The sequence below is a fragment of the Mesoplodon mirus genome (genome assembly GCF_964341445.2).
Source record: "Mesoplodon mirus genome assembly, chromosome: 20".
NCBI classification, from domain to species: domain Eukaryota; kingdom Metazoa; phylum Chordata; class Mammalia; order Artiodactyla; family Ziphiidae; genus Mesoplodon; species Mesoplodon mirus.
In genome coordinates, this window is record NC_138996.1 from 11,830,113 (window position 1) to 11,857,761 (window position 27,649).

The following is a 27,649-nucleotide window of genomic DNA, read 5'->3' on the forward strand; positions in this document are numbered from 1 at the left end:
AGGTGCATCTCACTTGCACGCTCTGACACTGACTCTGCAATGGCTGTTCCTGGCCCCACAGACGCAGGTTTGTCTTTCAGAATAAGGAACACCTCCCCCTAGCCAGGTCTACCAACACTGCCTGTGCCGGGAGCCTGTTCCATAGCATCCTGCACCATGGGTACCTAAGAGGGCAACGCTGTTTATGTGCTTGAAGAGGACACTCTTCGATACTCCCTTCACCCAAGCAGCCGTGGCAGATGGCTTACACAAACTCTATTTCACCATCAGTGTACCACTAAAACATTTTATTCATCACTTAATAAGCAGTCAAAGCTGTGTAATTTCAGGTCTGTCAGCTTTTATAACCCTCAACTTAAGAACTAACAACTAAGTCGGACTTTGTCTAGAGTCTCCCAGTTTGAAGTATGATATAAAAGGGCAGGTCGAGGATATATAACATCTTTGCTTTATAAAGGTGCACCTGACGTGAACTAAACTGTCCACCGAGAGCAGCTTAAACAGCTGTGGAAACAGTGAACAGCATCAATGATTCCTAGCAATAAATCTGTCAGTCAGCTGTAGAGAGAGTAAACAGTAGTTACAGATTTTAGTCTTTTCTTCATACAGTACGTGTAGGAAATAAAAGCTGGCTCAAAAGAACCTGATGGCCACCAGTCTCCCTCATTCACTTAGACTTGGCCTCAAATGTAGAGAACACCCATGAGCGATGAGCAGACCCCACAATGCCTTCTGAATCTCAGGAGTCCACTTCCAGATTAGAATATTTTCTAAAGATAAGCAATAATTTCTTAGAAAAATTTATACCCAACCCAAAACAAAAATTCAAACAGACTTTATACCATCTCAAGTAATAAGCAATAAAGTGTGGTACCTAAGAGAAAAACAAATACCGTATGCTAACACATATATATGGAATCTAAGGGAAAAAAAAAAGGTCACGAAGAACCTAGGGGCAAGATGGGAATACAGACACAGACCTACTGGAGCATGGACTTGAGGATATGGGGAGGGGGAAGGGTAAGCTGTGACAAAGTGAGAGTGGCATGGACATATATACACTGCCAAACGTAAAACAGATAGCTAGTGAGAAGCAGTCGCATAGCACAGGGAGATCACCTCATGCTTTGTGACCACCTAGAGGGGTGGGATAGGGAGGGTGGGAGGGAGATGCAAGAGGGAACAGTATAGCCGATTCACTTTGTTATAAAGCTGAAACTAACACCATTGTAAAGCAATTATACTCCAATAAAGATGTTAAAAAGCATGGTACCTAAATACCATCATCAAAGTATTAAAGATGCAAACCACTCCCAGCTATGAAGAAAGAATGGCAAGTGTTTCTCTGAAGCCAGTGGTAAAAAGTAATAGGGTCTTCCCTTTGCTTTTCCACTCACTTCCAGAGAGGAAGATTATCTTCCAAAGACCCCAGTGGTGAGTAAGTGGCAGGCAACCTGCAGGAAATGACGCAGCTGAGGAGAGGGAAACTGCAGCAACAAAGAGGCAGGTTCTCTGGGGAAGGATCCCTCAGTGTCCGTCTAAGGGAGAGAGCTGAAGAGGTCATCACGCTGGAAGGCGACCAGAGCGAACGCCAGAGTCTGACACACAAACTTGCTAACTACACATCTAAAGGGCTGAGTAACGTAAATCCCAGGATGAGCTGTTTGTACTTAAAGCTGTAACTGTTGCCATCATGGTAACTCTCAGATGGTCAACTATTAAGATTCTGAGTTGAGATCCTAAAAATGGCAAGTATTATTGGACCAAGTCGCTAACAAAACAAACATACACTAACCTTTCTCTAAGTGGCCTACTGTGCTTTTTTCCCATGAGTTTTAACCAGAGTCCCTCTAAAAATGAGTAATAACCTGGATCTCGGTGACAGGCAACAAAAAGTATATTTATAAAGAGCTGAGGTTCCACAGTTCCTCGTCACATGTTAATATGTAGGAACCATGCTGCATACATGACATTTAAAAACTTACATTAAGCAGCCATAGGTGGTTCACTTTTACTGTAAAGGCTGATCAAGGAAGATACCCTGGGTTTGGTAGATTTCTTTGAGAACCAGCAATACTGTATCTTCAGACTCCCTGTAAAGAGAAAAAAATATGTTGTAAAAAGAAGAAACTAACATTCGTACTAGATGCTTTACATATATCATCTCAATCTGCACAACCACCTTACGAGTTCATTTTTTTACTGTTTAAAAAAAATCTGACTCAGAGGTGATGTAATTGGCAGTGGTTTGTAAGGTAACCTTAAAACAAATAAGTCTAGCATTATGTCCTGTAATATAAAAAAGCCAGTAGTAAATGACCAAGCCCTCCCTTTCCACAGAACTCATTCTTGGAACAACATGGAAGAGTCGTCCAATTCATCACCTTAATTTTTAAATGTTATTCACCTTTTTCAAAAAGCCAGTATAATCATATAAATAAAAATCAAAGACACAAAAGGATATAATAATGAAGTCTCCTTCTCACTGTTTCTTAACCACTAGTCCCCAATTTCTGACAACCGACGTTATCAATTTCTCATGCATCTTCCAGATATTATTCAGTGTATGTACAAGCAATTACTTATATCCAGTTTGTAAAGAAATTTGATTATAAAAATACAGCATTCGTGGATTGCCATAAGGGTATATGGCTCAAACAGTTTTCTAGATCTAAGGTTTGACATTTTTTGAGTCATGGATCTATTTGAGAATCTAATGAAACCTATGGATTACTCCCCAGAGAAGATACCATATACGTATATACCCGAAATTATCAATAGAATTTCACTGGACTCATAGACTTTTTTCTATTCCCCACAAGTTCCATACACAGACGGCAGGTTAAGAAACTCCTTCCTCCTATACCAGTGAGGGGAGATTAGCTAAACCAGATATTAAAATGGTGTGATCCTGGTGCATAAATAAATGGATCAATAGAAAAGAACAGGAAGTCCAGAAATAGCCTTAAATACTCATAGAAATTTAATACAATAAAGTTAGAACCTCAAATCTATTAATAGTGTTGCAACAACTGGATAGCTATCCTGAAAATGATTTGGATCAATCCACACCTTATTATTAGGATAAATTTGAACAGAATCAAAGATTTATATGTAAAAATGAAACCCTAAAGTATCAGAATAAACTGGTAAGGAATCTTTGGAGAGCAAGGGAAATCTAAGTATGACACAAATTCCAGAAGCCAAAAAAGGAAAAAATAAATAAATTTGACTACCTAAAAATCAAAATTTCTACTTAGCAAAAATTAATGTACACAATGTCAAAGACAAACTGGGGAAAAGGTATTTACAACTCATATCACAGATTTATCAATTAAAAAAAGACCAAAATTTCAATATAAAAGAGAATAAAGGGTATAGATAACTCCCCAAAAAGAAAATTAAAATGGTCCTTAAATATATGTCAAGATGCTCAACCTTATTCATAATAGGAGGAGGGCAATACGAATTACAGAGTGCATGATACATACGCTGAAAACCATGAAACACTGCTGAGAGAAACTAAAGACCAAAATATACTGAGAGACAACTGTGTTCGTGGGTCAGAAGACTCAGCATTATTAAGATGTCAATTCTTCCCCCAAACTGATCTATAGATAAAATGCAATCACAATCAAAATCCCTAAAAAGCTTTTAGGCTGAAATTAACAAGTTCGTTCTACATTATATAAGGAAATGCAGAGGGCCTACAATACCTAAAATAACTACGAATAGGAACAACAAAGATGAAGGACTCACGGTACCTAATTTTAAGCCTTACTAGAAAGCTACAGTAATCAGGACAGTGTTTTATTGGCATAAGGATAGACAAACAGATCAGTGGAACAAAACAGAGCCAAGGCAATTCAACAGTTTCTCCATCTGAATAAACTTTTCAACAAATGTTGCTAGAACAGGAAAACCACATGCAGAACAATGAACCTCAATCCTTTCCTCACACCATCTTTAAAAATTAACTCAATCAAAATGGATCATAGGGCTTCCCTGGTGGCGCAGTGGTTGAGAGTCCGCCTGCCAACGCAGGGGACACGGGTTCGTGCCCCAGTCCGGTAAGATACCACATGCCGCGGAGCGGCTGGGCCCGTAAGCCATGGCCACTGAGCCTGCACGTCCGGAGCCTGTGCTCCACAACGGGAGGGGCCACAGCAGTGAGAGGCCCGCGTACCGCAAAAAAAAAAAAAAAAAAAAAGGATCATAGAGCTAAATGTAAAAGCTAAAATGACACAACTTCTAAAGCAAAGGAGAAACCTTAATGACATTGGATTTGGCAAAGATTTCTTAAATATGTCAGAAAAGCACAAACATCAGTAAAATGGACTTCATCAAAATAAAAAACTGCGCTTCAAAACCTACTTGATAGAAAAATGAAAACCAAACCACATCCTGAGGAAAAAAAGTATATCTGAAAAGAACTTGTAACTAAAATGTAGAAAACTCTTGAAACTTAATAATGAAATAATCCAATTTTTTAGATGGGCAAAAGATTTCAACAGACAATTCACCAAAGAAGATGTATGGATGGCAAGGGGGCTCGGTCAACGTGGCAGAGTAGGAGGACATGGAACTCACCCCCCAAAAAACACATTGAAAGTACATCTATATGTGGAATGGAAACTGGCAGAAAAACTCCTGTACACCCAAGGCTCTAAGAAAGATCCACATGTAATCGTTTAGGATGGCAAGAAAAGCGATCAGGTTGGGACCTGTGCCCCTGGGAGGGGACTCAGAGGAAAAGGGAGAATGCACAGGCGGAGACCCGCCCTGGGGAGTGAGCAGTGAGAGCCTCAGATCGAACGCCCCAGTCCTGGGGTCCTAATCCGGGGAGAGGAGCCCCCTTGGCTAGCTGGAGAGCAGCAGGGCTGTGGGAGCACGTGCGCGCTGGCTCGCCCCCAGCCAGGGCGGAGAGTACAGTGGGAGGACTGCTCTAGTGGCTGCCAGGTCTCCCCGCCTGGGTGCACAGCTCAGCCCCACGTGCTCCATGACGATGCACCACTGCACAGCATCTAGGGCCGCCACGACAGGAAGCAACACAGCCAAGGGATGCACAGGCAACCCAGGCCTGGGGCGGAGTCTGGGTGGGGTGTCAGCAGCCACTGTTGGCACTTACTCAAGCAGTGCATCAGAAGCCCAGAACTCTGACGGCGGCCCCTACCCCACGGCTTATGCCCCAACAGACGCCAAGAGTCCACACAGGCCCCAGCTGCCCTGCAGTGTGGCCCCATAACAAGACAGAGGAGGCTGGGGGCAGTGATCGACTGTGAGGGGCAAAGGGGACGTGCACCCAAGGCTGCACACGGCAGACAGCTCGGGCCTCTGTCTGCAGAGAGCCCACATGGGCCCCACTTTTGTCTGCCCTCCCCAGCTCTGGGGCAAGGGTTCCAGTGCAGGGTGGGTGGGAAACACACCTAAAGGGAACAGAGCCAGTCTGGGCCGGACCCTCAGGGCTTTGGCTCCAGCAACTTAGGATCAGACCCTGTCCCCAACTGCATGGTGACAGCCACTGAGCAGAGGGGAAGTCCCACCTCACACCCAGCTCCAGCTCTACCCCCTACTAAGGTGACAGCTGAGGAGAGACGACTCTGTCCCTGTCATCAAATCCTGCTCTCCCATCAAAGGCACTGGGCACACAGTCTGTGTAAGGATGCTCCCACATAAGAATACCCCTTTCAGACCGCAATAGGTAACTGTTCCACCTAAATTCATAGTGACAGAAAAAGTTAAGCAAAATGAAAAGGCAGACGAACTGCTCTCAATTGAAACAGCAAGAGAAAACCCATGAAAAAATAAATAATGAAACAGAAATAAACAATTTACCAGATAAAGAATTCAGAACACAGTTAATTAAAAATGTTAACTGAATTAGGGAAAAGAACAAATGAACACAGTGAGAATTTTAACAAGGAACTAGAATATATAAAGAAGACCCAATCAGGAATGAAGAATTCAATAGCTGCAATAAAAAACACACTAAAAGGACTCAATAGCAGACTGAGTGATACAGAAGAACACATAAGTGATCTGAAACACAGAATAATGGAAATCACCCAATCAGAACAGCAAAAAGAAAAGAGAGATTTTAAAAAATGAAAACGGTGTAAGAGATCTCTGGGCTAACATTAAATGTACCAACATTCGCATTATAGGCGTCTCAGAAGAAGAGAGAGAGCAGGGCATCGAAAATGTATTTGAGGAAATTGTGACTGAAAACTTCCCAAACCTGAAGGAAACAAATATCCAGGAACAGGAAGCACAGAGGGTCCCAAACAAGATGAACCCAAGCAAACTCACACCAAGACATAACATAATTAAAAGGGCAAAAGGTAAAGAGAGGCTTCTGAAGGCAGCAAGAAAAAAAGAGTCATATACAAGGGAATCCCCATAAGGCTATCAGCTGATTTCTCTGCAGAAACCTTGCAGGCCAGAAGGGAGTGGCATGATATATTCAAAGTCCTGAAAGGGAAAAACCTGCAACGCAGGATACTCTGCCCAACAAGATTATCATTTAGAATTGAAGAAGAGATAAAAGAACTGCTCAGACAAGCAAAAACTGAAACAGTTCATCAATACTAAACCTACTCTAAAAGAAATGTTAAAGGGTCTTCTCTAAGTGGAAAAGAAGTAAGAACCTATAGAAAAGGGAATATCCCAATAGAAAAGGCAAATACATAGTAAGGACTGAGGATCAACCACTTAAATAAGCCAGTATGAAGATTAAAAGACAAAAAACTGTAAAAGTAACTATAACTACAATAAACAGTTAAGGGATAAACATGAAGATGTGAAATATAACATCAAAACCACAAAATGCAGGGGAGGGGAGTAAAAAAACGTAGGTTGTTTAGAATATGTTTGAACTTAAATGACTGCCAGTTTAACACAAGTAGATATAGGTCAACATATAAGAACCCCATGGTAATCACAAATCAAAAAACTACAACATACACACACACACACACAAAAGTAAGGAACACAAACATACTGCTAAATAAAATCATTAAACCACAAAGGAAGAAATAAAGAAGAAATGAATACAGAAGAACTACAAAAACAACTGGAAAACAAGTAATAAAATGGCAATAAGTACATACCTATCAATAATTACTTTAAATGTCAATGGACTAAATGCTCCAATCAAAAGACACAGGGTGGGGATTCCCTGGTGGCGCAGTGGTTAAGAATCTGCCTGCCAATGCAGGGGACACGGGTTCGAGCCCTGGTCCGGGAAGATCCCACATGCCACGGAGCAACTAAGCCTGTGCGCCACAACTACTGAGCCTGTGCTCTAGTGCCCGCAAGCCACAACTACTGAGCCCACGTGCCACAACTACTGAAGCCCGTGTGCCTAGAGCCCATGCTCTGCAACGAGAGAAGCCAAAGCAATGAGAAGCCTATGCACAGCAATGAAGACCCAATGCAGCCAAAAATAAATAAATACATTTTAAAAAAGACAAGGGTGGGTGACTGGACAAAAAACAAGACCCATCTATATGCTGCCTCCAGGAGACACACGTCAGAGCTAAAGACACACACAGGCTGAAAATAAGGGAATGGAAAAAGATATTTCCTGTAAATGGAAATGAAAAGAAAGCAGGGGCAGCAATATTTCTATCAGACAAAATAGACTTTAAAACAAAGGCTATAACAAAAGACAAAGGAGGGCATTCTATAATGATAAAGGGATCAATACGAGAACAGGATGTAACATTTGTTACCATATATGCATCCAAGACAGGAGCAGCTAAATATATAAAGCAAATAGTAACAGACATAAGACGAGAAACTGACAATAATACAGTAATAGTAGGAGACTTTAACATTCCATTTTCATCAACGGACAGATCATCCAGACAGAAAATCAATAAGGCAACAGTGGCCTTAAATGACAATAGACTAGTTGGACATAATAGATATCTACAGGACATTACATTCCCAAACAGTAGAAAGCACATTTTTTCCAAGTGCACATGAAATGTTCTCCAGGACAGATCACATGTTAGGCCACAAAACAAGTCTCAACAAATTTCAGAGGATAGAAATTATATCAAGCTTTTTTCTGACCACAATGGTATGAAACTAGAAATTACAGAAAGAAAAATGGGAAAAGAACAAGCACATGGAGACTAAATGACATGCTACTAAAAAATGATGGGTCAATACAGAAATCAAAGAGGAAATCAGAAAATACCTTGAGCCAAATAAAAATGGAAACACAACTCTCCAAAATCTATGGGATGCAGCAAAAGCAGATTTAAGAGGGAAGTTTATAGTGATACAGGCCTTCCTCAAGAAATAAGAAAAATCTCAAACAAACCTACCACTTAAGGGAATTAGAAAAAGAAGAACAAAGCCCAAAGTCAGCAGAAGGAAGGAAATAATAAAGATCAGAGAAGGAAATAAATATTATAGAGATTTAGGGCTTCCCTGGTGGCGCAGTGGTTGAGAGTCCGCCTGCCGATGCAGGGGACACAGGTTCGTGCCCCGGTCCGGGAAGATCCCACGTGCCGCGGAGCGGCTAGGCCCGTGAGCCATGGCCGCTGAGCCTGCGCGTCCGGAGCCTGTGCTCCGCAACGGGAGAGGCCACAACAGTGAGAGGCCCGCGTACCGCAAAAAAAAAAAAAAATAGAGATTTAAAAAAGCAATAGAAAAGATCAATGAAAATGAGAGCTGGTTTTTTGAAACGATAAACAAAAAGGATAAACCTTTAGCAAGGCTCACCATGAAGAAAAGAGAAAGGACCCAAATAAACAAAATAAGAAATGAAAGAGGAGAAATTACAACCGATACCACAAAGATATAAAAAATCATAAAAGGATACTATGAACAGTTATATTCCAACAAATTGGACAACCTAGAAGAAATGGACAAATTTCTAGAAACATAAAAATTGCCAAGACTGAATCAAGAAGAAACAGACCATTTAAACAGACCAAACACTAGTGAAATTAAATTTGTAATTTAAAAAAACTCTCAGGAAACATAAGTCCAGGACTGACTTCACAGGGGAATTCTAGCAAACATACAGAGAAGAGCTAACACCTATCCTCCTTAAACTATTCCAAAAAACTGAAGAGGAGGAAATACTCCCAAATTCATTCTACGAGGCCACCATTATCCTGATACCCAAACCAGACCAATACAAAACAAAAAAAGAAAATTACAGGCCAATATCTTTGATGAATATAGATGCACAACTCCTCAACAAAATATTAGCAAACTGAATCCAACAATATAAAAAAAGGATCATACATAATGATCCAGTGGATTTATTCCAGGGACACAAGGATGGTCCAACATTCACAAATCAATCAATGTGATATACCACATCAACGAAAGAAAGGACAAAAATCACACGATCACCTTAATGGACACAGAAATAGCATTTAATAAAATTCAACATCCATTCTTGATAAAAACGCTCATCGAAGTTGATATAAAGGGAACATATCTCAACATAACAAAGGCCTTTTATGACAAACCTACAGCTAATGTCATATGCAACAATGAAAAGCTGAAAGCCTTTCCTCCAAATTCAGGAACAAGACAAAGATGCCTAATGTTGCCCCTTCTATTTAACATAGTATTGGAAGTTCTAGCCACAGCAATCAGGGAAAAAAAAAAAAAGAAAGGCATCCAAATTGGAAGGGAAGAAGTAAAACTGTCACTATTTGCAGATAGCATGATACTTTATATAGAAAACCCTAAAGCCTCCACCAAAAAACTGTTAGAATAAATGAATTCAGTAAAGTTGCAGGATGCAAGATTAATATACAGAAATCTATTGCTTTTCTATACACTAACAATGAACTATCAGAAACAGAAAGTAGAAAAAAAATCCCATTTAAAATTACATCAAAAAGAATAAAATACCCTAGGAATAAACTTAACCAAGGAGGTGAAAAACCTACACACTGAAAATTATAGAACACTGATGAAGGAAACTGAAGATGATACAAAGAAATGGAAAGACATCCTATGCTCTTGGAATGGAAGAATTAATATTGTTAAAATGGCCATACTATCCAAAGCAATCTACAGACTTAATGCAATCCCTACCAAAATACCCATGACATTTTTCACAGAACTAGAACAAATAATCCTAAAATCTATACAGAATCACAAAAGACCCCATATTGCCAAAACAGTCTTGAGAAAAAAAGAATAAAGCTGGAGATATCACCCTCCCTGACTTCAGACCATACTACAAAGCTACAGTTATCAAAACAGATTAGTACTGGCACAAAAAAAGACACATAGATCAATGGAGCAGAATAAAGAGCCCAGAAATAAACACATGCACCTATGGTTAATTAATCTACGACAAAGGAGGCAAGAATGCAAAATGGAGAAAAGACAGTTTCTTTGACAAGTGGTGCTGGGAAAACTGGACAGCTACATGTAAAGGAATGAGATTAGAAAATTTCTGCACACCATTTACAAAGATAAACTCAAAATGAATGAAAGACCTAAATGTAAGACTGGAAACCATAAACCCCCTAGAAGAGAACATAGGCAGGACACTCTTTGACATAAATCACAGCAATATTTTTTTGGATCTGTCTCCTAAGGCAAAAAAATAAAAGCAAAAATAAACAAGTGGGACCTAATTAAACTTAAAAGCTTTTACACAGCAAAGGAAACCATCAACAAAATGAAAGGAAAAGCTACTGAATGGGAGAAAATATTTGCAAATGATATGAGTGATAAGGGGTTAATATCCAAAATACATAAACAGCGCATAAAACTCAATATCAAAAAACAACAACAAATAACCCAATCAAAAAATGGGCAGGAGACCTGAATAGACATTTTTCCAAGAAAGACACATAAATGGATAACAGGCACATGAAAAGATGCTCAATATCCCTAATCATCAGGGAAATGCAAATCAAAACCACAATGAGATGTCACCTCACACCTGTCAGAACGGCTGTCATCAAAAGGAACACAAATAACAAACACTGGCGAGGATGTAGAGAAACGGGAATGCTTGTCCACTGTTGGTGGGGATGTGAAATGGTGCAGCCACTGTGGAAAACAGTATGGAGGCTCCTCAAAAAAATGAAAACAGAACCACCATATGATCCAGCAATTCCACTCCTGGGTATATATCCAGAAAAAACGAAAACACTAACTTGAAAAAATACACGCACCCCAATGTTCATAGCAGCACTATTCACAATAACTAAGATATGGAAGCAACCTAAGTGTCCAGCAACAGACAAATGAATAAAGAAAATGTGGTATATATTACAATGGAATAATATTCAGCCATAAAAAAAAGACGGAATTCTGCCATTTGCAGCAACGTGGATGGACCTAAAGAATATTATGCTTAGTGAAATAAGTCTTAATTGTTTCACAGATATTTGATAGATGTAGAAAAAGGAGGATAGGCCAGTGTACATTTGGGATTAGAATGATTTCTTGTTCAGACAATTACAAAACAGCACACTCATGTCATCTGAAGAAATCTTAACAAACAATTAAGACCAAAAAACCCCAAAACAAAAACAAACACTTAGGGGCTTCCTTGGTGGCACAGTGGTTAAGAATCCTCCTGCCAATGCAGGGAACACGGGTTCGAGCCCTGGTCCAAGAAGATCCCACATGCCGTGAAGCAACTAAGCCTGTGTGCCACAACTACTGAGCCTGCGCTCTAGAGCCCATGAGCCACAACTACTGAGCCCGTGAGCCACAACTACTGAAGCCCACGCGCCTAGAGCCCATGCTCTGCAGCAAGAGAAGCCACCGCAATGAGAAGCCCGTGACAGCAACGAAGCGTAGGCCCCGCTCGCCGCAACTAAAGAAAGACCACGCGCAGCAACGAAGACCCAACACAGCCAAAAATAAAATAAGTTAATTTTTAAAAAAGATAGACTTAAAAAACAAACACTGGGCTTCCCTGGTGGCGCAGTGGTTGAGAGTCTGCCTGCCGATGCAGGGGACACAGGTTCGTGCCCCAGTCTGGGAAGATCCCACATGCTGCAGAGCGGCTAGGCCCGTGAGCCATGGCCACTGAGCCTGCGTGTCCGGAGCCTGTGCTCCGCAACGAGAGAGGCCACAACAGTGAGAGACCCGCGTACCGCAAAAAAAAAAAAAACCAAAAAAAAAAAAAAAAAAACACAAACACTTACCAGTAGCATAGATGACTTTGTAAAGCAAATAAATATTCATTAAAACTTTCAATGGGCTTCTCCTGTAGCACATAGTCGATGCGCTGGCCTCCATTCAGCATTCCCACATGGATGGGGGGGGCTTCTTGTTTAACTGCTACAAGGTTCTCTTCTGTGCTAACATCTGGATACAGAAGAACCATAATAAGAATATAAAAGCGTCCAGCCCTCCAAGGTTGTCCTTACTTTCCCTCAGGCTCCAGCTTTACCGTAGGATGAGCTACCCTGCTCAGAAAGCTCTCTCTCATTTTCCTCCTCTCAATCCCCTTAAAGCTTCTCCTCAAGGCACACTGATTTTATCCAATCCCTTTTTTCCTTCCTGTACCTTTAATGGCTAATTCCATTTGCCTTTGGTTTACAAACTAAATGCAAACAGGGATAGAACTCCTTAGGCAATTGAAAACTAAAGCAAAAGAATGCAATATTAACTGTGAAATTAAGAGGAAAAGTGTCCTAGCTAGTCCCCAGGCAGGAAAATAAAACCAACCCATGAATACACAGACATTCCCCTGTAAAAGCAAGGTCCTTCACAGTGTAGGCTCTGAGCATCACTGCCACAGTGCCCAAGTGGGGAATGTTTTAAAGCCTCATTACTAGATGCTCAGCTTCTCTTGACATCTTCCCTCACAAATAATGTTTTTCCAAAATTTGTGGCTATGAGATGACAGAAAACACCAGCAGAGCTGAAGGCCCATTAGGACTCATAGTATTGGTCCTAAACAATAAAAAGGAGAAAGTAAGAAGACCCTGAGAGAATAAGAACCAGACACCATGGAGTCCCTCTTATCTGGCCTGGTGCAGGAAATCAATATGTACAGTGTCACTGACCACTAGGCTTCTCTGAACTTGACTCAGGTTCTGCTTCAGTTTCTTCTACAGTTTCTGAAGCTTGTAAGGCAGGGTATGGAGCTCTGGTAAAAGACTTCCAGGCCATCCGCAGCGAACCTAGCAAGTTGTTCTTAAGGTCCATGCTCATCCTGGTCAAGCCCTCTCTCAGTTCTGAAGCATATATGAAAAAGAACATTACATGGTTTACAGAGGTAAAAGGGTTCAACACAGCTAAACAAAGTGAACGAGGTCCAGTCAGTGTGCACTGACCAGAAGGTCTAGAATTATCAGGTTCTATACTCAAGACTTACCTAAGTGCATCCGCTTCCTGCCTTTATGATGCGGGATCAGCATTGGCTCAAATTCTACTCCTGGGACCACCATTGGTTCAATCCTATAGGCCACAGGATCAAACTACATAGGAGAAACAATAGCTAGCTACATACACCTCTGCTGAAGAAAGATAATGACAGTCTCAGGAGCTATGTATCAGGCAAGAGTAGTTATAAGCTCATTTTTTTAAATGTAGTTGTTCTGCCTCATCACTTCCAGATTCATACTATTATAAATTATCTCATTACTACAGAATAATATAGAAAAAAGTAAATCAACACAATAGAATACCGTATGCTCTTTACCAATAAGCCCCAATATTCCGGTAAAACCACAAGAGCTGTCCAATGCTTACAGGGTGATAAATATTGAAGAAACCTTTGCATGTTGGAAATTTGTAGTTGGGGTCAATTCTTTTTAGGCCTCGGACAGTAAGGAACATTCCAATGGGAGACCCAAAGGCAAAGAATATTTCTGGTTTATAGATGAGCCGGGGGTATTTTACAGGCACCTGGAAGGAGGAAATAAAAGCCTCTCTCATTAATAACAGAAGTTACATCTGTTCCTGCCATACCAATGGCAAACAATAAAATGACCAGAGAGAATTAGTGTTGTTACCTGCCCAATGCCAACATCCAGATGTTCATCATTTCCAGTACCATTAGTACTCCTGCAGAACTCCGACTCTTTGGGGATGTTAGACATATTCGCCCCTGCAGGTGATTGCGGGGTTGGTCTATTAATACCCTAAAGAATAAAAAATAGTTCTGTGGAGCTGCTATGCAGTGAAAATATCCAAAGGATTATACAGTTTTCTACTGGTTTAAAAGGATGCTTGGGAAGGTTTTGAAATGGTAGTCAACAATTTTAAGGAGAATCTCTCAGAGAACAAGATAAGGCTGATGAAAACAAAAGTTGCCTTAAATTATGAATTGATATCCCTACGTGCTCTGAAATAATGAAAGCTGTACAAAGCCATTTGGGTAGCAGTTGAAACTTTAGGCAACCATCATGAGAGAAGACGCTAGAGTACTGTGGAATGAATGCTGGGGAGCGCTGAGGAGTTCAGTGAAGTGTACGCCTTTCTAATCAAAGCAAGTAGTATGTCTCTATCAGCCTTAAATGAGAACTGAGCAACCTGCTAAAAGGTTGGAAAATAGTTAACTAGACTGTGGAAAGGAATCAGTGGCCAAAAATGCTCAGTGCAGAAGCTCTGCTACAACACGGTTATAGCTTGGATACACTACACTAAGTGAAAGGAGCCAGTCGCGAAAGGCCACATATTGTACGACTCCATTTATATGAAATATCCAGAATAAGAAAATGCATGAAGACAGAACATACATCAGTGGTTCACAGGAGGGAGGAGTGGGGGGTGCCTGCTAATGAATATGGTGTTTCTTTCTGCGGTGATGGAAATGTTCGGGAATGAGATAGTGGTAATGGTTATACAACTCTGCAAATATACTAAAACCCACTGAATTGTATATTTTAAAAGGGTGAATTTTATGGTATGTGCTGTGAATTATATTTCAATAAAGCAGTTACAAAACAAAACAAAACAAAAAGGAAAAAATTGAATGGTGGAAGTCCAGGGGAAATAAGACTTCTGAAGCTAATAACACTTTTAAAGATATCAATAAAGTAAATGTGTTTAATTTCTGAAAAGAGAGCCAAAGGTCAATTTTAAAAATTGCTTAGCTCCCTATACTAAACATCTCACAAAGCACAAGAATACAAGGAAGTCAAAAAACTGTTTAATCCTACAAACTATATTAAGCACATACCACTGAATTTTTTCTGGTCCTTAAGTAGTTTAGTATCTTCTTTCTTGGTCCTAAGGGAATTCCCATTTCCTGAAGATCTTTGTCTGTACATAAAGCCTAAGCATAAAAAATCAAATATCTTTCTTATTTCTAGGCAAATTAAAATCAATTAAACGTCCTAAAAATAAATAAGTAAACGCCCTGTTCTCTGAGAGGAATAAGGCCTAAACACTCTGTTGTTCTTTGCTTTGCATGACTAGGACTCCCTAGTGGTAACAAAAACAAATAAACAAGCAAATATCCACAGTAGAGCTCTACACAGTATAACAGAAAATAAGAGTTGGAAGTTAGTGGTCATTTATTCCTGCTCTCATGTTTTCAGAGCTGTGCTGTGTTTTAGTCTGTGCTCCATTGCTATTAACATGGCTCCTCGGAACTCTGAACCTCCACAAAGCAAAGATCACTTTATATGATAAAAAGCACACAAATAAGGCTAAAGAGCATTACTAATGATAACGAAGTATTTATGACTAAAATGTTTCTAAAGGGCAGGCTCTTAGCAAGCAGTATGATGAAAAGAAGCAATAAAAATACTGAAAACGGGGAACTTCCCTGGTGGCACAGTGGTTAAGAATCCGCCTGCCAGTGCAGGGGACACAGGTTCGATCCCTGGCCCGGGAAGATCCCACATGCCACGGAACAACTAAGCCCACGCGCCACAACTACTGAGCCTGCACTCTAGAGCCTGCGAGCCACAACTACTGATGCCCGCGCGCCTAGAGCCCATAATCCGCAACAAGAGAAGCCACCGCAATGAGAAGCCTAAGCACCGCAACAAAGAGTAGCTCCACTCTCTGCAACTAGAGAAAGCCCACGTGCGGCAACGAAGACCCAACACAGCCAAAAATAAATAAATAAAATAAATTTATTTTAAAAAAATACTGAAAATGGTATAGTGCGAAGTTTTTAAAGATTATTTTTACCAGAGCTTCCTTATCTACTTTCTCCTTCTCAAAGATACTAAAGAATTCAGAGAGTTGAAGTTTCTTCAAATCTTCCTCCAGTGTCAGTGTGTCTCCTCGATCCATGAAAATACTTGGCAAATCCTAAAAATTAAATTGCAAAGCTCGTGTTCTCTAAATTCGTTCAGATTTTTATTAATGTTACTTTTCAATAAAGGAAAGTACTGTTAGATATCCACAGAGACCTATCTTAACTTTGAATAAATTGTAATTTATATGAAATATAAATTAAGATGTGATTGATCTTTAAGTTTTTGCAGTCAGTTGAAACCTAATATGTTTTTAAACAAATGAATGAGTGAATGAATATCAAAGTATTCTTCATCATCATTAATAAAGCCTTCCCTGAGCTCTTATTAATGTTTAAGGATGGCTTAACAGAATTTCTATAAACTATATCAATTTGAATCCAATTCACTCTTCGTTTCCTCCTATGCAAATTCCATTTCAACTCAATGATTCTATAATTCTAATAACAGATCAGTAGTGCATATTTATAATGAAAAAATAAGAGACCTATAATTATTTTAGAATGTGGCAAATATTTGTAGAAGCATACTACTATCTTGCTTCTATCATCCAAGAATGACAGAGATAATTACAAGTCTGTTAAAATTAAAATAAATGTAAATATTATGGTATGAGACAAAGCAAAAAACAAAAAGCCTAAAATCTAAAAATGCTTACTAAGAAAGCATACAAAAGAACCTATTACCTTTTTACTGTCAACATCCCCCAAAGAATCTTTCTGATTTGTTAGGATATCAAACAATATAAGTGAACCTACAAGTAAAACAGAAGAAAGAAGGGACAGTTTCGAAGCATTAGCACTAAATAGCTGTGTTTTATACAAAAGAAGTAATAAGCCAATTACCCAGGAAGCAAAATCTATGAAGTAGGGAGTCATTCTTTCCCATCCACCACCACCCTTCCAACCCCTTCCAAATTCTTCATCATAGACCAGTTCTAGACCTCTGAATGTGATACTGATAAAAGACACTGTACTTCAAAAACAGGTATCCTTAAAATGTGACAGTCATCTCTGGTCACACAGAATCCGTTACCTAAACTATGACCAGCGATGGATACGCCCCCTTTGAAATTAGGGTTCCTCTGCAGAAAAAGTACATATAATCGGTTCATTTCAGAAGCAACTGTGTCCACAATAGTCTGACAGTAGGTGGGGCTGTTGTAGAAGAAGACATCCAGAATTGTATCATTGGTGAAGTGCCTTAGGCGGTTAATGCTGGGCAGAGTTATTCGCTGCAGATCTCTGAAAAAACAAAAGGTATTTTAAGCAGAAAACCTAAATATATTCCATAGCCTCCTCTAAGTTATTATCCAAATTACACTTAGAAATGAAGATACAAAGGATAACTATCAATTTACAGGAAATATAGAGGACAGACATTTGTAATGAAGCCAAAGGGATGTGACCAGCAAAATTCAGTGTGAGAAACTCTGCAAGACAAAAAACCCAGCCTCCTCAAGACATAAATTACAAGAAAATAAGAGATAGAAAGGTAATCAAGAGATGAAAAGAGACTTAAAAGATATCAACTAATTGCAATTTATGATCCCAGTTTAAACTATGTATGTGCATGTATATGTATGTATGTGTATATATAAATCATGACATTAGACAATTACAAATTCGAATACTGATTGTATATTTGCTGATATTAAGAATTTTTTTAGATGTGATAATGGTGTTATATATATATTTTTAATCCTTAAAAGGATATACAAACTGAAACATTTAACAGATGAAATGATATGATGTCTAAGATTTTATCTAAAAGTAATAGAGTGGGGGCTTCCCTGGTGGCGCAGTGGTTGAGAATCTGCCTGCCGATGCAGGGGACATGGGTTTGAGCCCTGGCCTGGGAGGATCCCACATGCCGCGGAGCAACTGGGCCCGTGAGCCACAGCTGCTGAGATTGCGCGTCCGGAGCCTGTGCTCTTCAGCAAGAGAGGCCGTGACAGTGAAAGGCCCGCGCACCGCGATGAAGAGTGGCCCCCGCTTGCCACAACTGGAGAAAGCCCTCACACAGAAACGAAGACCCAACACAGCCAAAAATAAATAAATAAATTTTAAAAAACAAACAAACAAACAAACAAAAACAAAAGTAATAGAGTGGAGGGATGGGCAGTACATGGAAGATATGGACGGGGCCGAACTGGCCACGTGTTGAGGCTTGTTGGGCTGGGTCATCATCATCAATACAGGAAGATTCATTATATATGCTACTTTTGTGTACAAAATTCTCTATAATAAAGTTTTTTAAAAGATACAAGAGGCTTTTCCTAGAATTCTCAGCATTAAGGTTTTTTGATCACAAGTCAAATGATAAATGGATCAGCTCTCTCTCTCTACGCCAAACTTCTAAACGCTGAAGGAAGGTGAGACTGCCAGATGCCAAGGACAAACAGAACTCATATCTCTCAAAGGAAAACAATGTTGACGTAGTATAAATCAGATTCCACATAAAGCTTTCTCAAAGCTCCCAGAAAGACTCCTCAAACCTTCAACATCTTCTGTACTTTAGAGAGGGCTATGTGCCCCTAGTAACCTCTTAGCATCAGCTCAAATATGAAAGAATGTGAACTCTGTACACCTAGTAAAAGCAACACCACAATGGAGCACTTGGCACATGGAATATGCTCAAATCACAGGGTGTTAAGAACTGAGAGACACGGAATCAGAAAAGCCATTTCCAAGACCAGCATGGAAACAATGCTACTTCCTTTATCTACCAGAGAAGCATCTGCTAGTTCTATCCTAGAACTATATTATGAACATACTTCTTTCTGGCGAGCCCACAGCTGAATATCCTTAATATAAGGCAACCTTCTCTGACATTACCAAAAAGTTTACAAACAGAACTACTGAGCTTGTAATTTAAGAAAGCCATCACTTAAAAGTCATTGCACCAATTATACCTCAAGCTATAAACCCCAATAATTTAATATTTGGGAATTTCCTTTTTTCCCCAAATTTGGACAAATATTATCTAAATGTGCTCACAAAAGGAACGACAAAATACTTTGTGCATCTTGAGGTGGTTGGCTTTTGACATCTTAAGATGGAAATGCTTATACACTATGGGGAGAAAGCAACATTTGGCTTTATGCTAAAGAAATAATAAAGCTGTAATAGTAAACACTAATGAGCCAATAAAACATACTGGAAGAAGATACACACAACTCCCCACTCCTAACCCAAGCTAGTTAAACAAAGGGATTGGTCTGCACTTAATAATGTATCTCTAAGAAAAAGACACAGAAGTACAAAAAGTTTTCTGTTGAACAAAATTTTATATATACAATCAGCTATAGCAGAAATGTTCCTAAGCATATCAATGATCAGAAAACATTACAATCACAGTTAGCAACTCAAAGGTGTAAAGTACTACTCACACATCCACACCAGTGGAATGCAAAGGACTGTGCCAGTTGACTGGGAGAAATTCTACCCTCCCAATCTGCTGATTTTCTTGGGCTTTCTTAAAATGCGTCTGTAGCAGGTTCAAAGAAACACTGCGAAAATCATTAACTAGAAAAGAAAATTAACCATGCGTTAACGGTGAAGCGATGAATTTGTAGAGTGGGGATGCAACAGATCTTGTAATTATACTACATCCATCTGTATCTGCTTACAGCACCTGAGACTCGAGTCAAAAGTAGGGTATTCACGAAAAAAATTAACAGTGCATGTAGGAAAAGACATTCCTGTAATATAGAACTGCTGTTACTATACAAAACATTTTTATATTAAAGAAAATCACACAGTAACTTCAAAACTTCTGCCGTGTCAAGGAAACTTTCAATTTTTTTAAAAAACCACTTGACTATGTCAATTGGCCTTGCAGTCAGGTTCCTATCCTAACTTTCTGGTTCTTATAAACAACCTTTACCCAATATTTTAAATTTTTAAAAAATACACTGCTGTTTGGAATTCATATTGCGTCAATCTTAACCTTCTAGGAGGTTTATGCTTAGAAGCATTAGTTAGCCATTAGGATCAGACTCCCAAATTAGGGCAGTTAGACTATGAATACTACCTTTCAAAGTCAAGTTATACTAATGACCTAAGTATTCCAATTAGAATATCATAAGGTTTACCACAGTATGAATTACAAAAACGGTTGAAGCTTCTGTTATTCATTTAAACTATATTATCTTCATTGTCATATATTTATGGTTCCCTTTAAATTTAGAATGGTTATAAACAGGACCATCACATCATAAAACAATTTTATAAGACTTGAGGGCTATTCACTCAAGTATTATTAGTTAAGAATATAAACCTATTAGCCTAAGGAATTTACTAGCTCTTTAGGTCTAAGCTGGGAAGCTTGACTACCTTGCCACCCGTCTTTAGCTCTCCAAATCTTATTATGCAGCTAAGACAACAGACTAAAGACAACACTTTATCTCAACTCACAGGAGCACTAACAGTCCCCTTACATGATCTAATATGACATGCTTTGCAAACCTACCACACTGTACAATGCTTCGAAAGCGGAGATCACAGGCTGGTCCGATCCCATGGACTACAAAAACCAAGTGATCTATCTGTAAAGGTTCCCCTACAAGTGAAATTACAAAGAAAAATTACTCTATATAACTAGTCATGTATTCTAAAATCAAACATTCACAATGAATAGATAATAGAAATGGGCAAGTTAAAATACGAGCAGATATTTTAAAAGACACAGATAGTCCCATATTTAACTACTTAGTAAAAATAGACTGATTTTACTTTGTTTCTAATTTATCTTGTAATAAGTCAGTGAAAAAATTGTTCAAGTTTTTAAAACTTTTTATTTTGAAATAACTGCAATCTTATTGAAAACTTGAAAGAACAGTACAGAAACTCTCATGTACTTTTTATACAGATTCAACAGTAACATTTACCACATTTGCTTTATTTCTCTATGTGTATGTGTATTCACACACATTTATTTTTCTGAACCATTTGGGAGCAGGTTGCATACATTATCAGACGGCACATATCACATCTCTTTAACCCTTTAATATTTTATTATGTAAGAATATGCTCTTATTTAACCAAAGGGAAGTTACCAAATTCAAGTAATTTAATATGGACAGGATACTTTTACCTAATATTCTATTTTTATCAGTTGTACCAATAAAGTCTGGTATGTATTTAAAGCCTGAAATTTTAAACTCATCTTTTCAAATTACAGTAAGTCTACGACTTTGTCCAAGAGACAAGCCATCTCCTCTGAAAGATGAAAGGAATTTTATAATCCAGTTAAATATATTATAAAACCAACCATAAATGACCCTAGCTAGAGAGCAATGGATAACCATCAAGGTCCCTGAAAAATAGTTTTTTCTGGTTGAAAACCTCCTGAAAACCTTCAGGGGTTACCAGGAATAAATTAGTAATCAAGCAGGTGGAATCACACTTCTTAGAATTAGGACTAAATCAGTTCATTTGTACCCAGTGACCTCCTGATTAGTACTATCAAATTTTATCCATCCCACCATATATACTTAGCAACTTTAAAAGTGACTTTTGTACCTATTAAGATTCTTAGTAGATGAAGTAATGCTAATCTTAACTTAGAATAAGCCCATTTGATTAAAGACCATTTTTAAGCCTTGACGTAATCTAAAGCCGTAGATAGAGAAAGACCACGATTTAAGTCATAAACAAATAAGCATATCAGAAGATAAGAAAAAAAATGAATGATTAACATTACCACAATGAATGTCAACAGAGATGTTCTCAACCCCTCTCTTCACTGTTCGAGGTCGGCCCTGCTCAGTGGGTGTTGAACCCCATTCATCAGACCCCGCGACTGGCTGGTAATGTACCATAAGCTTAAATTTAAAAGATCAGAGCAATAAGCATACTCTACATTAAAGACACTTCTATTTATACATTCTGAGGGGTAGGAACGGGTCTTTTAAATTAACATAACACATAGTCAAATCTCAACTGGAGTTTTGATATGCAACTCCTACAGCTTGAAATGAGAATCCTGAAAATACATTAGGCTAATGTTGTACACTTTAAATATCTTACTATTTTGTCAATTATACCTCAGTAAAGCTAAAAAAAAAGGAAAATGAAAATTCATCAGGCTAACAGATCTTTCAACCATACCCTACACATGGAAGAGGTGCCCACATAATGTGTCAGTGATTTTCTAAATCTACAGTGACATAATTTTCCCTAAGAAAATTTTTGTGTAAGAGTTGAATGAGGAAATGACGGTAGGAGCCACAGCTTCAAGTTTCATAACTGTGAATGCAATATAAAAATGTCCAAAGCTTATCCTACGTAGAATCCCCAGAAAAAGAAACCAATTAAGTTCTTCTTACTAATGCAATTAACCTTTAATCCCAATGTTAAAGAAGGGCATTAATTTGCTTACCTTTGGATTGTGCAATATAATAACTTCTCTGTTGGGAGACTCCAGTTTCTTCTTCCATTCATCCAGAGTTACAGCAAGCATGTAAGTTTCCTTAAAAGAAAACACATTTCATTAGATTTCTGTAATGGTTTTTCTATTAAAACTGAACTTTTTTACAAGAATACTGCTAGATAAACAATTACAATAAGAATATCTTACTCTGATTTATCAAATTTATTTTAATTCTCTTAAAATGAGAACTGGTACTAGTATAGAACAAAGAAAAAATAATCACTTCTACTTCTATCATCTAGACTGGAGATAATCGCTGTAGACATTTTGATATATTTCTTTCAGTAATGTTAATGCATGTATATTATCCATAAAATGAGGATTACATTACATATAAAGTTCTTTCTCTTGATCTATCAAATTTATTTTAAAATTCTTTTAAAATTACGATAATAGTACAGGACAAAGGAAAAAAATCAGTCCCAATTCCATCATCAAGACTAGAAATAATCATTGTTCACATTTTGATATATTTCATTCAATAATATTAATATACTACTCCAATTTAATGCAAATTTCAGAATATTTTCAGAGCAAGAAAAATAAAAGGCAAAAAAGACCAATCCTGTGGTCACAGTTTAAATATTCACAAAGATCACCATTAGAGAAAAAAAAATTTTAATTTAAATACATAATAGTTTCCATAGTATTTCAAAATTTGAAAATAAAACTACTTTATCCTGAAACTAACTTGCAAAAAGAAATGCTATGAACTGGAATGCAAATAGAACCAAACTCTCTCTGTAAATTCACAGAATAAGTCACAAGAGGAAGAAAAGATTATGAAATAAGAGAAGAACACAATGAAGAAAATGAGTAAAAGGCTCACAGGAATACCTCTAACACTTGGCTGAAGCTCTCCGAGTATGGAACATACTTATTATCTTTGTCTCCCTTGTAAAACCAGGTACAGCGCCTCACTTCCGACGCTAGCTCATCCCAGTATACGGCGTACCGCATCCTCTCCCCCAAATGAACATCGTATCTGCCCCCATCAGTGGGCACAACTCTCCTATCACAGTCTTTTCCTATCAAGGAGTGGAAAGGGGAAAAGAAGTACATAGTAGAGCAAAATAAAGCTCCCAAAATACAACTCTGAGTTATGCTCTCAATAATGTTATAAAACACACGAATGATCTGTTTCTTCTTGGCTAAACTACTTTGTAAACCATCAAAATCATTCTTGGTTTTAATGAAACATGAAAAAAATAATACCCAACGCTGTTTTGTTCTTTTTCTAAGGAGAGATAGGAGTGTCCCTTAAAAAAAAAAATGTATACAAGAAAGCTTTTCTGAATTTTTTGTTTAAGGGACCAAAAGATAAATTAATGACCATCATGATGATAAAGTAGTAACCAGCATCATTCTTGTTTCCATAAAAGAAGAAACAAGAGAAAAATGAAAGAATTCATTCTTTTGCAATGTGACACTGCCCGCACCACACTCTTCATAAACAGAAACTGAAACATAAGAAACATTATTGGTTAACTATGCAGGAATTACAATAGGTACTGTTTTCAAAATACAGACCAAATTATTGAATATTATAAATTGGCTGGATAGTAATGCAGAACTTCTATATAAAAATGCTATAGGATGTTACAAAGCAGAAACTAACACACCATTGTAAAGCAATTATACTCCAATAAAGTTGTTAAAAAGAAAAGATTATTAAGTAAAATTTGGCAAGTATAAAAACTGTAAAGCAAAAAAAATGCTATGAGACAACTAGAAAAAGATCTAAAATTTACTTCCAATAGAACTCACTATAAGGACTTTTATATTATAGTTTTAGAGAAATTACAGTAAGTCCTTGTCTATTACAAGTCATAGCTTTTACCCTACCAGAGCCGTATGCCTCTTCCAGCTGCTGTGAATCCTGAGAGTTGAAAGGAATCCATGTCTCCTTAGAATCTATTATCTTACAATAAAACCAATGAGGAGAAACGGGTTCGTACAAACTGCCAACATCCATGTCTATTAGCTCAAAGGAACTACATGAGTTTGGTGACGGGGATGGATCTGACTGGGACAATTGTTCCTCGTGTGATTCCACTGATGACATTTCTTTCTCTAAAAGACAAAAGAAAACTATCAATAAAATTTCCTTCTATTAGCAGTTTAATTGTTCACACACACAAAACTGGTCATTTTTAAGAAGTCATTTCTGAAAAAAAATATAAGGGGGCTACATAATTTAAAACAGAAATAACATAAATTAACAGCTTTTTTTGGTTTTGTTTTTGGGTTTTTGTTTGTTTTGGAGGAAGGAGGCCTTAAAACGCTTCTTATAGTTAGACCAACCACTTTGCACTGATCTTCCAATCCTCTCAGAAAACTGCATGGTTTTAATTAAACAAAACTGGAATCACAAGAAACACATGGTCGAAATCTTGACTGCAAAAAAATTTTTACCCCAATTTCCAATCTAAGTCTGGTCCCAAGGCAAAAACGCGTACTCCGTCTTAATAACGCCTGGTTTTAGGCTCCAGGCCCTTGTCATTACACATTTACATGACTACTGGAATCACAATATTGAAAATAAAACTATTCACTTAAGAAACAGTCACTTTTTATCAATGCTTGAAGGGTCTTTAAGTAGAGACTATGGTACAATTCTGAAAACGCGAACTCTCGCTTGGGGCCACTGTGCGCACGCGCGCACCCACTCGCACCATCCAGGTCTCAGACGAAAAGTAACAAGTGACCTCAAAAGCCTCCTTCCCTCAAGGAAGCCCGTGACCTGTGTGTTTCTGCCCCTTTAACACTCGTAGAGACTAACACTGCAGACGTCGAAAGTAAACCCAGGCTCCTTGGAGGGGCGCGGGTAAGACCATCGCTATCTCAGCACCGAGCGCAGCGGGACCGCAAACACCCGGCCTCCCTCGGAGCGGACGCTCTCCAGCTTCCGCCACTTTATCTTTTTTCCCAGCACGAATTTACCTCCGCCACCTTGCGTGTCTCTTCTCCCCACGACCCCGGGCCTCCTGCAGCCCAGGTCTGGGACCTCAGGGCTCGCGGACGCCTCTCCCCGTCCCGCGTCCAGCCCCGCAGAGAGGAGCGGAGCGTGGATGAAAACGAGGTAATTTCCCGGTGACTTCGGGCACGGTCGATGCAAAAGGGGCCCTGGCCGCGTCCCTGTAACCGAGGTCACCCCCACCCCGCCAGGGCTGGTCCTCCCAGCCCCCCTTCCCTGCCTCGAGCATCGCGTCCTCCTTCGCCCCTGGCATCTCCACCCCGCAGTGCCTCCCACCCGCACGCCGGTCGGAGCCCTGGACCCGGCCGCCGCCCCAGACTCACCTGGCAGCCCCGCAGACCTTCAAGTTCTCCTGCCTTCGCTGAGTGGGCTACGACACATCCCCAGTGGAGGCCTTCCCCGCGAGCCCAGGAGGGGCGGGACGGAGCAGAGCAGGGCGGAGCTCGCGGCCCCGCCGGGCTCGCGCCCAACTCAGGGCTCCGCCGCGCTCCCAGCGGGCGAGCAGCGGACCGGGCTGCCTAGAGCAAAGGTGAGGTGACGGGGACCGCTGCTTGGAGGAAACGGGTGGGGCGTGGAGGCCCGCAGGGGCGCTGGCGGGAAGTGTCGCGAGAGGTGGAGGGAATCGCGCGAGATGTGCTCCTCCGAGCGGGCTGGAAGTCGGAGCGCTGGGCACGCGGGTGTTGCCGGCGGCGCGCCCGCGCGCAGGGTCTGGGTGCAAGGCCTCAGGTATTTATAAGGCAGGGATGGGGAATGAGACGTTATAGGCGGGGAGCGTTTCAAATTGCAATGAAAGCAAGGTTCTTCAAGATGGCCCAGCCTCCCCACTTAATTGATGGGAAAACAGACCTCTGACCCGGTGGTACCCTGGCTAACCCTGCTCATGGGCCGGGATGGTGCAGGGACGCCGGGATGCCATGCCCCTAGTGAGAAGTAGGACAGGGCGCTGGCGGCAGCTGCGTCTACCCAGACCTCCACTTCTGGGTGCTGAGATCGGATACCATTGGCATTTGCAAGGGAACAAAAGGTCGTCTCTGGGTCTTTGCCCCTCTCCTTTGCGTTTATTGCGATTTAGAAGCTGCCAAAGGTATCTTTAAAAGATGTAGAGGTGAGCTTGGCAGGATTCAAAAGCCGCAAGAGGGTTGGAGATGAGATATTTTTGTCCAAACAAGATGACAAAACAGAGGTCAAGAGGTTAAAAGAATTTCCCAAGTAGTAGCCCTGCCAGCTCTCCTATTCAGTTTCCTGGAAGACTTCAATTCCTTCGGGCATGCAATAAAATACTTCCTATTTTCTAACTAGATTATAGGGCAAGGGTTCAGGGAATGTTTTTCAGTCTTGTTATTTCTTCAAAAGCTGAAAAAAAGGAAACTAAAAGGGATTTTTAATAACAGATTAATTCTCTTACAGTTTAAGAGCCACACACAATTATCCACAAGTTTACTTATACCTTCTCCTCAAATTTATAACACCGGAATAGCTTCTGTGCTTTGCAGATGAAACGGAGCAGGACCCTACGGTCCCTGCCCCTCACCCCATGTCCTCAGCCCGCCTTTTGTCTGTGGAAAAACTTTAGCCAAAGAATAAGTTTAATCAGAGAAGTGAGAAAATGCAGAAACAAAGGAAAACAGTCAAAGGAGACCAAATAGTAATAGTTTAGTCATTAAGCATAGTCAAGGATCTTTAGTTCCTTCTCAAGGGCTATAGATAATATTCTGAGCCATATCCTGTGAGCTGTCTTACAGATACTGAAATCCCCACCAGGTGGAAGAAGTTAACTACATGATGATCAGACTGTAGCCATGACATAAGCTGCCACAATTCCAAGAACTGGCCTCAAAGACATGGAAACACTGGAACTGAAGATTAACTGTTCTTAAAACAACCAAGATGACGCTGATCAGACCACCGCATTACTGGTTTCAAGATGACTGTCAGAACTGACTGTGCTGTTCTGCTCCCGCCTGTGCAACCCTGAAACTCCCCTTTAAAAGCCCCTGTCCCCTGAGAGCAATCGGGAGTTGGTTCTCGGACAGGAGTCCACCCTCTCCCCCAGTTGCCAGCCTCC

General features: G+C 39.7%; 1 protein-coding gene across 1 annotated transcript; it reads right to left on the reverse strand.

The window, feature by feature from the left end:
* Positions 1-1,985: 1,985 nt before the first annotated feature.
* Positions 1,986-26,158, reverse strand: DDHD2 (DDHD domain containing 2). The gene is made up of 17 exons (XM_082608515.1): positions 25,908-26,158; positions 24,453-24,680; positions 23,445-23,635; positions 22,557-22,646; positions 21,879-21,999; positions 20,646-20,735; positions 19,564-19,699; positions 17,208-17,416; positions 16,859-16,926; positions 16,105-16,227; positions 15,143-15,238; positions 13,974-14,102; positions 13,711-13,866; positions 13,334-13,436; positions 13,023-13,193; positions 12,156-12,318; positions 1,986-2,093 (listed from the first exon to the last, which is right to left on the reverse strand). Exons 2-17 carry the CDS (start codon positions 24,670-24,672, stop codon positions 2,012-2,014), a joined length of 2,148 nt encoding a protein of 715 aa, XP_082464641.1. The 5' UTR covers positions 24,673-24,680; positions 25,908-26,158; the 3' UTR covers positions 1,986-2,011.
* Positions 26,159-27,649: the final 1,491 nt, after the last annotated feature.

Coding starts and splice junctions, on each gene's coding strand:
- DDHD2 (XM_082608515.1), bottom strand. CDS start 24,672: ATGTCATCAGTGGAATCACACGAGGAACAATTGTCCCAGTCAGATCCA. Junction 19,700..20,645: donor TCGAAGCATTGTACAGTGTG/GTAGGTTTGCAA, acceptor TTTCTTTTCTAG/TTAATGATTTTCGCAGTGTT. Junction 12,319..13,022: donor AAGTTCAGAGAAGCCTAGTG/GTCAGTGACACT, acceptor TTCTGTATCCAG/ATGTTAGCACAGAAGAGAAC.